The following is a 13,807-nucleotide window of genomic DNA, read 5'->3' as shown; positions in this document are numbered from 1 at the left end:
TGTTTGTTGAAAGCTTCCACCACATCATCGTTGTACCTTTCATCACTTAAAAGTTTTGTATTTAGTTTCCATAGGTCCCAGCTAAACGTCTTGAAGTTGCTCCTCCTCCCCCCTAGCCAGAAAGAAACGAGACAGTGATCGCTGAAAGACACATACTCAACGTTATAGCCCTTGCAGTTGGGAGCTAAATCGCCCGACAAATAAATCCTATCTAAGCGGGCGTGGCTAGCCCCCTGAAAATGCGTGAACCGTAGCGTGTTCACGTTATCAGAGCAATGGGCGACGTCAACTAACTCGTGTTTTTCTAGCAGTTCTGTCAGCAGCTGAGTACTGGAATCTTGCCACTTACTGGCGCCAGATCGGTCTACCCTCTCGCAAACACAGTTAAAATCACCTAATAAAATGACATGCCTTTCGCAATCCAAAAACCCTTCGATAGATTCAAAAAACACATTTCTCTCTCGGCCCACCGTTGGTGCATAAATACACAAAGCGCGAAAACTATAGCCGAAATAAACAAAATCGCATACAATAAACCTACCAAACACACACGATACAACACTCTCGATCTGAATACCAACATTGTTTCTAAAGAAGATGCAACACCCCCCCGCACACCCCACTGCATGGCTTACACACGCACTAAAGCTGTTTGACAAAGGTTTTATCATTTTTTCAGTACTCTCTTCACTTTCTATCTTCGTCTCCTGTATCGCCAGAACATCGATTTCTTTTTCGTACATTATTCTACGCAATTGACATTGTTTGCGCCTTTCTCCGAGGCCTCGCACGTTTAGCGTGGCTATATGTAGCGGCCTTTGAAGTACTGCCATTTAAGAACGGGAAAGACACAAAGCAGACAGTACTGTTCGTGTCGTCAGCTTACATGCTCCTCGTATTCCCGTCGGTGTGTCGCTCCTTTCGGGTGCGGCTGTCCGTGCTTTTTCCGGGTGGCGCGGTTGCTCAGCTCTACCAGGGCCTGACCTTGCCATCGTTGCGTAACGTCCCATCCAGGCGTCGTGCTTAAAGGAGCCATGAAGAGAAAACACAAGTTTGGTTCATTCGAAAGATTGCCTCGTTAGAACCATAACGACACCACTTATAACGCAAACTTCGCTCAAATAAGCTACATAATTAGGAAAAACGGGAATGGTCATGCGACCCACCAGCTCATTTCCCGCAACAGAACCTATGCCGTCACATGGGCTAAGCTCTGCGATTGGCGGAGGCCGGCAAAAGCAAACGCATGTTAGGCAGGGCTTACAGTTTGCATAGCGAGCTAAGTGCCCGTGAAACATACTGCACATTCTTTTTATGACAAAGAACGGTGGAGTAAACGGTTGAAGTTCCGAACGAACACGCAAGCGTGTGCGCCAATGCGTACGAAACAACCGCCTGGCCGAGCTCGACATCTCGCCGTCGCGCAGACGAATTTTCGGGTTCGAGGCGCTCTGACCTTGGAGGGAAAATGCCGTAAACACCGCGCATTGACGCTCGTATCTTTCTGGTCGAAGCAGAGAGCTCGCGCGAACGGCTTTCCATACACGACACCGGCCAACTGGCATAAGCGATACTGCTACTGAAGTTGAACTATTATTAACCGTAATAAAAATACGGCACATACGTACCAGTCTGTATTCGTCCGTGGCGACGGCGCTGACGAGGCAGCGGTGCCGACGGCAGGGCGTTCGTCTGTTGTGGCTATCGCGGAATGGTCGCTTTTCCGTCCACCGCGTATCCCACAACTCTTGCCGCTCGTGCACTTAGAAGCGTTGAGCGTTCAAGTGGTGTGAGGTTGTTAAATGCAAGCCCGAGGTCCTCGGCGAGAGTTTTGTTCTCCGGATCAGGCGATTCCATGACTAGGGCTGCGGGTGCACTAGGTTTTACTAACATTTTTAAAATGGCCGCCGTCTCGGTCGACTCCCGCGTGTGGGTGCTATATGGAGTCGACATACTAAGTATCTGTTTCATGGACCGGCCCGTGTGACACCATTGCTCACGTCACCAAATGTGCAATTTTAGCGGGAGATTTAAAATTTTGGCTTAAATTGCCTTATTTCTCAGTGAATAAAGCATCATTTGCTTCCGGGAAAGCGCTTGGGGTACTATGAAACACCTAATCTTTCGAATAAAACAAACTTTTGTTTTCTCTTCATGGCTCCTTTAAGTCCCGTAGCGTGAGCATTGCACTCAGTACCCCCACTCCCACCACCCTTTTCGACGGTCTGACTCAGGTGACGGACGGCCGACCTTTGTTACGATCCGGAGGTATGTTGGGCTTCGGTTTCAGGGATGCGCGTCGAACCTGTGGAGCCGCCTTGGACGGCGGTTCCCCGGTGTTCAGCGCCTCGGTGCCTTCGTCGCTCACCTCTGCTCGGGGTCGCTTGCCAACCGAGGAGCTGGCTGCGTCGTCCCCGAGTTCCATGCACCCAGTCTGGTCTCCCTCGAGTTGCACCTTTTCTTCTTTGCCTGTGGACTGAAACGTGGATGCTTCTTCCGGCACTTCAGGCACCTCATCGATAATTCCGGGTTCCTTGGGCGCTGGCTGCTGTGCCGCGTCTTCCGAGGCCCTCTCGGTAGGCGTGGCCCCGCGCGGCAGTCCGTCGCCTCCTCCCTTCGCCGCCTCCTCGGCGTCCGCCGCGTCCATAATAAACTCCGACTGCTGGTCGTCCTCCCCTGATCCCGCAACGTTGGCATATGTGCGTACGCACTGGCTCTCGTCGTGGCCGAAGCGACGACAAAGAACGCAGCGCGGCACCCGGCACTCGCGCCGAATGTGGCCGCTCCGGTGGCAGCGAAGACACAGGGGCACCCTCCCGGGCACCACCAGCAAGGCCATCTCGCCGGCGACTCGTACCTGGTGAGGGAGGTCATCCACGCTGATACCCGTCTTCAGCCGGAGGGTGACCAGGCGCGTCGTCGAAGACTGCGCAGAGCAGCCTGGCACACGCCATCGGTCCCTGGTCACTTCAGTGACCTTTCCGTAAAGCCCCAGGGCGCTTCGCACGTCGTCGTCGGGGACGTGGTGGAGCACCCAGTGGAGCTTTAAACGGACATCCTGGTTTCGAGGATCGATCACGAGGCACCGACGTTCCTTGACTCGAAGTTCTCCGGCGGCAACAAGTTTCCGAGCCCCTTCAGCGTCCTTGAAAGTCACCGCCCACAAATGGTTCATCTGGTACGCCCCCAAGGCGACAACCTCGGGGAGCAGCGCCAGACGAACCAGAATATCACGAAAATCTTCCACCTTGTAAGGTCTTCCTTTGACGTCCGCGTGCAAAAATATTGTGTTAAGGGCAGATGGTCCTGATGGTAGATGGGGCAGAATAACTTGGTAGTCCTGGGTATCGATATCACGAACAGCAGACCTGTTACCGCGGGCCGAAGGGCCCGCTAAAACCGCTCCTTGCACGGAGCTTGCCATTCCGCGTCCGCACGGTACGGTGGCCGGAAGTGGAATCCCGCCTCAGCCACGACTGCTCGTTCCTTAGCCGCAGATTGCCTTACACTGCTCCGTAGCTTTAATTGATAATTACAAAAAAGAGCCGCAACCAGCGCGCAGTCGACAGGATCCCAACCAGTGCTGGGAGACCCCAATGGATTTCTAGTCCATCGCTTTAAATACTCAGCCACGACTGCTCGTTCCCCAGCCGCAGATTGCCTTACACTGCTCCGTAGCTATAATTGATAATTACAAAAAAGAGCCGCAACCAGCGCGCAGTCGACAGGATCCGAACATGTGCTGGGAGACCCCAATGGATTTCGAGTCCATCGCTTTAACCACTCAGCCACGACTGCTCGTTCCCCAGCTGCAGATTGCCTTACACTGCTCCATAGCTATTATTGATAATTACAAAAAAGGAGCAATTGTCTGGCTAACTTGACTTGAATAGCAGTGCGCAGGAAGGGGTCCTTTACCTCGCGCAAGAAATAAAAATGATTCACCCCTTGTCTCAAAAAAAGATGCCAGAGCGCTAAACACCTTCGCGTACTCTTCGAACCTAAAGCCCCAAGCAAAAACCGCAGAAACGCGATGCAGCCGCTAAAAATTGGCACTAGAACAGTGGATTACTTGCAAGACGTACCAAAGTTTCGCAAACAAAAATATGTTGCACACTTGCACGCGCAAACATCGACAGCGCAGGCCCCTTCCGTTCCCACTTTTCCGCTTTATCATGAATCGCAGTCGTCTGGCTTCACCAGTACGGTTCGATATCTCTGTAGTTGTCAAGCGGAACACCTTAGCATTTGACCGGAACAACCTGCCAGTTCATACCTTCAAAGACACTTGGGGTTTCGTCCCACTTGCCATGCCAGAATCCCATGCACTTGCTCCAATTTACAGAGCTCCCAGTATACTCACAAAATGTCTTAAGCAACGCGACTGCATTGCTAATACTTTTTCTGTCTCGACAAAATAAAGCGATGTCGTCTGCGTATGCCAATACACGTACCTCGAATGCCTGCAACTGGAAACTATGAATAATATTACTGTTTATTATGCTAGCACAAAACGACTCGATGTACAAACAAAAAAGTACAGGGGACAGCGGGCATCGCTGCCGAACTCAACGAGTGACATATATTGGACGGTTCACTGACTTGTTTATTACCAGCCTTGTCGAACACTCCTTATACTCCATTCTTACGCCCTCTGCTATTACTTCCCTAGGTTTACTTTTTCCAAAATAGTATAGAGAAGCTCATGAGAGACGTTATCAAAGGCCTTCTCAAGGACTGTTTGTAGCATGGCTACAAAATCATCCATGCCGTCACAACACTCTAGAATGCTCCGTGCTATGTGTATATTACTAGTTATAGACCTTTCTTTTATTCCACGAAATTTTTGGTGTTCGCTTACTATGTCTATTATCAAACTCTGTAATCTCCTTCCAAATGCTTTCATTATTATATTATAATCTACAGTCGTTAAAGATATCGACCTATACACAGTAACTTTTCTGAGCTCTTCTTGTGAATCTGTTTTGGGTATGAGAACAGTGTGCGATTATGAGAACGAGGGGGGCAGTCTTTCCAGTGTGTAGACTTCTATGTACAGGTCACATAACCCTGAACTTAAGTCATTGCGGAAAGCTTTGTAGAACACCGTGCACAACCCGTCAGGGCCTGGAGACTTTCTCGGACTTAATTCGTCGATTGCCTTCTTAACCTCTTCCACTGTAATTGAGTACTCCTACATTTTTTTTACCTCGGCATCTATCGTCGACCAGAATAATAAAAAAATGTCCTTAAACCCTTCTAGGTTTAAAGGTTGGCACGAAAACAAACCATCATAAAACCCACAAAAAGCATTGCTCATTCCTTGTTGTTCATCAAGAACCTGCCCTTTATACTTTATTTCCGCAATGGAGTTGGGGGTCCCGTATCTCTTTTCAGAGCAAAGTACTCTCTTTGTAAGGGCTTCCCCTAACATGAACTTTTCCGCAGGGGCTGACACTATCGCACCATGATATTTCTCTTGTTCTATAACTTCTAACTGATGTTTCAAAGTTTTAATGTCATCCTTGAACAGTGCAGGTGACTTGCACTCTAGTGCAGAAAGAGTCTCCAGGTTTCCTCTAAACAGGTCTTCCTTTTTTCTTTTATCATAATTTAGGGCAGTTGACCTTTGCAATGCTGTCAGCTTAATTTCTGCTTTGAAGTTTTCCCACTTAGAGGCACAGTCACCTGTATCCTGTTCAAGGTTCCTAATCTTATTCGCTACTTCTTTTACGAATTTTTCATTCTTCAACAATAGGCTGTTGATATTCCATAAATGCCAGTTGAACGCCTTTTTATCTTTGCGCTTTCCCAACAACAAAAACACTAGGCAATGGTCGCTGAACGACACAGGTGTCACGCTATACTCTGAGCACTCCGGCAGGATTTCTAACGGAATATATGCTCGGTGTAATCTTGCGTGGCTCCTGCCTTGAAAGTGGGGGACCTTGATCTGCGGCTTACATTCCAACGCATCTCCCCATCTTCCAAACCAAAAATTGCCGCGATACCATTCAATGCAATCGTGCTTCCGTTTCTATAAGGAGTATAACTATATTTACGGCGAGCCGAGCACACACAATTAAAATCTCCCATTAACACGACAACCCGATTTGTATCAAGCCATTTCTGTATCAAAAACACTTTTCTTTCATCGGCTTTTCTGGGCGCGTACACACAAAAATACGCCACTCTTTTGACGCTAAAACAAAATCTCAAATAACAAAGCGCCCAGATAAACTTCACTTCACGTTTTGCAATACTTCGCCGCTGCTCCGACGTATTAAAATGAGACAACCAGACGATAAGCCGATGGCATGGCTGACACAGACTTCGTAACTTGAACTGAACACTCCCAACATCCTTTCCGTGTTTTGCTCGGTCGCTACTTTCGTCTGCTGGAAGGCCACAACGTCTAATTCTCTTTCACTGATGAGTCTGTACAATTGACTCTGAAGTTTGCGCTCACAAAGACCTCTTACAATAAGGGTGGCACTACGCAAATTATGAAATGAACACCGCATGAATAGAAGATGCAGGCAAGTTGCACACTATTGCACACTGTTACTCAAAAAAGAAAGTGTTGTCCGTGCCCTAACGCTCATTGAAAGACCTCCCCAAAAAACCAGCAAACGTTTCTCTTACGGAGGCTTCCCCGCCGCAGGTCCTCTGTCGTAAGGCGTGGTGTTGGGCTTTGGCTGGAAGCTTGGGAGCCTCAGCATAACCCCGCCCATCGTTGCCTTGACGTTGCCGGAGTCACCAGCGTCCTCGCGCTTGTCGTCCTCCTTACGCGGCCGCTTGGCGGTGGCTTTGGCGTCGTCTCCGTCGCCGTCGCCGGCGTCACGCACTTCACGAGTTGAGTCGGTGTTCGTCCCAACACACTCCTCACTTTTCACGTCCAGCACAGGTGACACCGGCACTGGGCGTTTTGGGAGGTCGAATGCTGCTCCGCGAGAGCAGCATTTACGTCCTCAGTTTGCAAGCCTGGTTCCGCCAAAGGGTCCCCGGGTGCGGACGCACCACCTCCACCGGCAGGCGCCACCTCCGCCTACTCCTCGTCCATTCGGTTTTCGGCTGCGTCCGCGTCGCCGGCAGGTCCGGTGACAGGTGCATACGTCCGCATGCACTCTGTCGCTTCGTCACCGAAGCTGCGGCAGATAGTGCAGCGCGGCACCTTGCAGTCGTGACTCATGTGCCCCGTCGCCGAGCAGCGCAGGCACGGCGGGGCCCTGCCTGGCACGAGCACGACCGCCTGGCCGCCCGCAACCCGTAGCTCATGCGGCAGGCCGTCGATCCTCACGCCGGCTTTGAGCCTGAGGGTCACCGACCACGTTGTCGAACCTTTCTCGTTCATGCCCTTCACAGGCCACCTCTCGCGTCCGATGTCGACGACACGCCCGCAGGAAAGCAGCACCGCTCGCACCTCGTTGTCTCGAATCCAGTGCAGTTTGATCCGCACATCTTGGTTCGCCGGATCGATCACGAGGGACCAGCGCTCCTTCACCTTCACGTCAGTGGTCGCGAGCATGCGCTTTACGCCGCCTTCGTCCCTGAATGTCAGGGCCCATACGTGGTTCATATTGCATTTCTTGCGCGGGACATTGAGGCAAGAATGAAACTAAAGAAGAGGACTATTCAGGGGTCGACAGAAATCAAGAGAAGGAAGACGACCAGCGTGTAGAGGCCATGTTTGCCGGAGATTAAGCAATTCAGTAAACGGAAGACAAGGTAGGCGAGCAGCGTGTGGACGCCATGTTTGTAGGAGATTAGGCAATTCAGTCTGATGTAAATAGAGATTTTCTTTCTGTATGACGGCTTCGGACTCCTTTCTTCATCATCTAATGGTGCCTGGGAACCCGGGAAGGAAGAAGTCGGGGCCACCAAGCTGGCGTAACGGGTACCAACGAAACTGAAAGCGGCGGCTACGGTGTCACAATGTGGACCAGATCTCGGTAACATTCTCATGATCGAAGTCATCCTACCTTCGGCTTTTCAGAAGAATAAATCCAACTATGCGGATAAAGGACTGTTCCAATTGGCGGAGCCACGGTGGTTCTGTCCAAATACGACCAACGCGAGGAACAAACAAGACAGCGGCGACAGAGCATCCTCACCTCCAGCGATCGCCCTCGATGGGACCAGGGAGCGACTCCGTACACAGTGAGGATAATGCTGAAACTAATCGCGCAACGAAAGACACGCTACATGAACAGCACGGAAGAAGTTTCACTCGGCCTAGGATGCCGCTTGAAAAGCTAAAGACGCAAAGGGACAGAGAAAGGGGAATCGCTCGGAGATTGTGCAGCGATGCAACGGCAACATTAAGCTTGACCGTCAGAACCACAGATGTGTGTGACATGTTAAAGAATTTTCTGCGCGACATACGAAAAGCTGAAGTTGTGCTAAGGCATTTAAATGATGCAATTGAACAGTTTATTGACAACAACTACCTGAATGAGGAATTCACCGATAACATTGAATATGAAGACATGATAATTGACAGTATGAGCCGGTTGTACCATCGAATAAAAGATGCCAAGGTTGACACCAGTGAACAGTGTAAGATAATTAGGGCATTGAATGGATCGGTAACCTTCAAAGTTTTTTGCTCTAACTAAAGCGTGCTACAAACCATCCGATTTTGAATACGCGCCTGAAGACGTTAACTCGACAGAAACTGCGCTCCCATCACATTTTCAACCGCCGCAAGCAAAGGGAGGGACTGCGTCACGTTCGTTGTCTACACTTGATATCCAAGCTAAAGATGCTTTGTTTTCTACGCAACTTCACGAGTCCTCGGAGAGTACCGGGAGCTACACAGTCTGCATATCAAGCAGCCGTGTAACTCCTTCAGAAGCTACTGACAGCAAATGTACCAAGCATCACAATACGAGGGCGCCACCCGCGGAAATCGATCGGCGAGATAGGACGCAAATGTTTGTAGTGAACGGCCAGAGGTTGACCATAGATTCAAAGATTGGCATTGCCCGTAAGGGACGTCGCAGGCTGATGGAGACCGGTCGCAGCGGGCGTTGTGGGGAGAGCAAGGATGCCTGACACATGGACAGCAGAATTGCGAAAGCACAACGTGCGAGGAAGGAGCGAAATGCACTAAAGAACTCTTGTCAAGCTGCTGAAGAATTTTCATCTGAATATGAGACCGCGGAAGATAAGCTGCGAATTTCTTCCTGGATACGTCGACGGCAGCGGTACTCTCGGCGTGTGCCCAAGAGGCGAGCCCTACTGACAGCATGGACATCTGGCTGACTTAGCGGTATCGACAGGAACGGAGTTATTGTGCTTTGGGGTCAATACCTGTACAGTCTATTCCGTGACAGACCAACGTTCGGAGGACCTGTGATTTGCTGTGTTGGGGAGTGGCTACCTTCATTTCTTGTGCGGGGCAGGGAGGATGTTGCATTTTTTGCGCGCGACATTGGGGCAAGAATGAAAATAAAGAAGAGGACGATTCAGGGGTCGACAGAAAGGTAGAGAAGGAAGACGAGCAGCGTGCAGACGCCATGTTTGCAGGAGAATAAGCAATTTAGTGAAAAGAAGACAAGGAAGGAGAGCAGCGTGCGGACGCCATGTTTGTAGGAAATTAAACAATTCAGTCTGATGTAAATAGAGATTTTCTTTCTGTATGACGGCTTCGGACTCCTTTCTTCATCAGTTCATTTGATACGCCCCCAAGGCAAGCACCTTGGGGAGCAGTTCCAAACCAGCCAAAGCGTCCCTGAAATGCTCGACGCGATCAGGCCTCGCACGAACGTCCGCATGAAGAAAAATGGTGTTTAAAACACCCCGACCTGTTGGCAGCATTGGCAAACTCACGGGGTAATTTTCCGATTCCTGTCCAAAAAACCACTTTCCGCGGACAGACATTGTCGCATTCACCGCTTCTGCGGAGCCAATCAGCCTTCGTCCGCACACTAGCACGGCCGGAAGCAGAATCACTCAGCCACGATTTCTTGTGCCACAGCAACCGGTTGCTTACACAGCTTCGTAACTGTAATTGAGAATTACGAAAAAGAAGCAGGGCAGGGGGTGATCAATGTTGATTATCGGTAAAGGTGGAAGGATTGAAGGATCCGTAATTCCGTGAGGCAACAACGCCTGAATGATGGCATCTTCCACTTAGCCCATTTGATGGCATATCACATCCAGGTCGTGAGACGCGCCTTCGCACGGCCGTTCATGGTGCGGAAGACGCCCCAAAGACGAGAGAGACCGGACTCGTGTCCAAGATCTGGACAGAAATTCTACCGATTCTGATTCTCTAATGTGACCTAATTATTCGTGAACACAGTCGAACACGGATTATTGAACTCCATGTGGATCGCAAAATAGTTCGATATATCGATAATTGTAAATATACAATATGTCTGTAGGAAAATTATCCGATTACTCTGGACATCACTGAGAGCTTTCCGAGATTTTGACAAGCAGTAGCTTGACGATTTTGTTTCTTGAAGTACATAATAGAGAATACGCCGACCACAAGATAAAATAAAACAATGACGTTTCGGCACCCCGAACGGGAGCCCTGTTCACAATAAAAGCAGAGATAGAAAGCTAAGAGTTTAAGTAGGATGAAGCACGTGACCTAAACACCTTGCGTGAGCGGGGGGAAGATTGCCGTCAGTGAGGTTCAGAGTGTTTTTGTTCGTCTGTATCATTATAGATTCAAGATACAGCCTAGAAGCGAAGTCGTTCTCGGTGGCGACAACACGTGCATTGCCCCAATCTATCTCATAGTTAGACGATTGTGCATGTTTCGCGAGGGCATTAGTGGACACTTTTCCTTTCTTTACGTCATTACAATGCTCTTTTAACCGTCTTTCGAAATTTCCAGATTCCCCTGTGTATAATCTATCACAGTTCGCGCATGGCACTTCGCATACAACACCGGGAAATCGTTCTTTTGGTAATCTATCTTTCACTTTCACAAGAGCGTCCTTTAGCTTCTGGGTAGGAACGTGGGCAACGTGCACGTCATACGTGCGCAGGACTCGGGCCAAAGTCTCACTCACTCCCGGTACGTACGGAATGCTGCATCTTTTTGAGCATCTTTGTGAGGCTGCAGAGGCACGATCCAACTTCTTTTCCACCAAAGTCACGAAGAAATCCAGGTAGCCATTTGCAGACAGCTCGCAACGTACACGTTGGACGTCAGCAGAGTGGTCGGCAACCGTGGAGCAGATAGTGCGGGAACGTTGCATTAACGAAGACACCACGGACCTCTTGTGCGCTGCAAGGTGCACCGACTTGAAGTTCCTTAGAGCACGAAAAATTCGACTGACAGTGCGACGGCCACTGTACTTAACTTAGCATGACAACAGTCCGTGAGATTCGATTGCTTCTTCTGCGTCAAATAGTTCACCATGCTGTGTCTTCAAGCTTACGAACGCCGTCCGAATGAGAAAATCCGGCATTGTATATTGTGCCACAAAAGTGGCGAATCTGAACATTGACGCATGCTGCGCTGCAGTAGGCAGTTGTGAACGTTGTCATAGTTCTCTTATTCGGCATCAGTGATGTCTGCCGCAACCTATAGATCGTCGTCAGCACTTACGAAGTGGTGTACTGGTGTGCCCTTCAATATGGCGCACTAGAATGCTGACAGCTCTCAAAATTCACTGTCGAGGCTCTCAGCGCCGTCGCCTTCGGGACCCAAACACGTCTCTCCTGGAGCCGCGCAGCAAAGCCGCTTGCACACAACACGCTCCGGATCGTCCGGGCCGTGATCGAGCCGACGGAGCTGTCTTCGCCTTTATTTCAGGTTTGATGCGCAGTATCGCGCCGAGAAATGCTGCGAGAAATTCTGAATATCTCTGTTGCCGACATATTTTCACCAGCCTCTACCCGTTGATTAATGCCCACTTTCGTTTCTAAATCCAACTACTTCCGTTTTTTCCCGACCTTGGCTCCGATACGAGGGCCGCGGACAGAATAATCACGCACCACGCCGCATTGGTCCCCCTGCGCGGCCCACCATTATTAACCACTCAAACATGCAGAAAAAAATTCGCCGCGTATCTGCTCCTTTCTTTGCAAATGCCGAACAAAGACGATAGTCTTTGTCCACTTTTGCCAAGTAAATCCCTCCCTTCGCTTTCCCACTCACCTCATGTTGCCCCTCTTGCGTCGTGCTCCTCCCAAGGTAAACACGGTAAAGGTTTGCTCAAGTCAATTTAAATTTACCGCATTCCTCTGCTCCAAGCTGGGTACCTCGATGTCAGCGCTGCCGTAGGGCGGAGACGTGCGGGAATCGACGCACCCTACTCCACCGTCAGTAGAACCAGGTTTCCCTACTCCACGTGCGTTCCGAGGAGAACGTGGGACCTATCTAGTGGAACCTTTCGTAACTGTTGCCGCTTGAATTCTTAAAATGCAGCCAGATGCACTCAACTTTTTTTCCTCCCCTATACTCCCTAGATGTTCTTTTTCGCCTGTCCTCTAGTGGTCCTCCTTGTAGGAGTTTTTTTACTACATGGAACAGGGCGGTTTTGTTTACCTTCTCAAAACAGGGCGTTTTTAGGTTATAGAAAGGAGGTATTTAGGGAGTCTTAAGAAATGTTCGGGAGAATTTAGGGAGGTCAAAATGGAGTATTCTTTACTTCCTGAAGGGCGTTTTTAAGTGATGTTTATGGAATTTTTAGGCGGTTGAACAGGAGCCTATTATGGCTCCCTTTCGAAGTACTTATGTTAGTTTAGGGGCGTTTTTAGGAGGTTCAAGTGAAGCATTTACTTGTTTTGAATGGAGTTTGACGAAAGCTTGGGGAGTTTTGTAGGCCTTCCGAAAGGAGGTTTTCAAGGCCACAAGGGAGAATTTCTAGTTCCCTGCGGGAGTACTGATTTCACACGGTTTTTCTCGATTTCAGATATATTTCAAACGAACTTTCGCAGACAAGTTTACATGGTACATGGTGTACACAAGGAGGTTCCGAAATAAATACTTATGGCGACCTCATATTGGAAATCACAAATGGTACATTGCTAAATAACACGCCAGTTAGGAATAGAAGACAGCAATACGATGCTAGTTGAACAAACCGTAGAAACAATATTACTACAAGAACTGGAAATACGCGAAAAACAAACATAAGCACAAACACAACCGCATGGTAAGTGAAATCATTATAGAATACTAGCGGATCGAGAACGCGTCAGTACTTATCAGAACTTATCAGTACGCATCAGCGCTCAGTACACAGTGAAAAAAAATGGTTGCAGTGGTTTACAACAACAAAAAAAATTCAGTAGGTGGTGAAATGAGCGAGAGCTGTGTGCTAGTTGAACGAAATGTAGAAAAAATAATAATACAAGAACTGGAAATACTTGAAAACAGATAGGCACAAACACAACCGCATGGTAAGTGGAATCATTATATAATACTAGAGGATCGAGAAAGCGTCAGTATTTATCAGAACTTATCAGTACGCATCAGTACTAAGTATACAAAGTGAAGAAAAAATGGTTACAGGGGTTTACAACAACAAAACAATTTTTCAATTTGTGGTGAAATGAGCGAGAGCTGTGCAACGATTTTATATTGAAAGGTAACAGGCATTTTGTAGGTGGTAAAGGCACAAGAGATAAATGATGTATGAGGCAGACTGCAGTGAGATGGCTATGGATAAATGAGTAATATAAAGAACGAAAAATATGCTGCGGAAAATACCAGTGCGTTTTGATAAAGACACAAATGCGCCAAGAAAAGTGACCGAGTCTGACGGTTTAATTGCAGTGATATAGAACAGAATGGATGGTATCACGACAGCTTCTTTAGAGTGAGAACAAAAAG

The 13,807-nt window shown here is 48.8% G+C and overlaps 1 protein-coding gene and 1 non-coding gene across 2 annotated transcripts; both read right to left on the bottom strand.

Annotated features, from left to right (window-relative positions):
* Positions 1-2,175: 2,175 nt before the first annotated feature.
* Positions 2,176-3,314, bottom strand: LOC144167236 (uncharacterized). Its single transcript, XM_077696575.1, has one exon. It carries the CDS (start codon positions 3,173-3,175, stop codon positions 2,231-2,233), a length of 945 nt encoding a protein of 314 aa, XP_077552701.1. The 5' UTR covers positions 3,176-3,314; the 3' UTR covers positions 2,176-2,230.
* Positions 3,315-3,716: 402 nt separating this feature from the next.
* Trnas-cga (transfer RNA serine (anticodon CGA)) lies at positions 3,717-3,798 on the bottom strand. Its single transcript has one exon. It is a non-coding gene; the product is annotated as a tRNA-Ser (tRNA).
* Between the last annotated feature and the right edge of the window lie 10,009 nt (positions 3,799-13,807).

The sequence above is a fragment of the Haemaphysalis longicornis genome, unplaced genomic scaffold, assembly GCF_048455015.1.
Source record: "Haemaphysalis longicornis isolate Haplotype H1 unplaced genomic scaffold, Haemaphysalis longicornis Haplotype H1 scaffold_2, whole genome shotgun sequence".
Lineage (NCBI taxonomy): Eukaryota > Metazoa > Arthropoda > Arachnida > Ixodida > Ixodidae > Haemaphysalis > Haemaphysalis longicornis.
The sequence above is the reverse complement of the archived record's forward strand: the minus strand, read 5'-3'. Positions and strand labels throughout refer to the sequence as shown.

Coding starts and splice junctions, on each gene's coding strand:
- LOC144167236 (XM_077696575.1), bottom strand. CDS start 3,175: ATGAACCATTTGTGGGCGGTGACTTTCAAGGACGCTGAAGGGGCTCGG.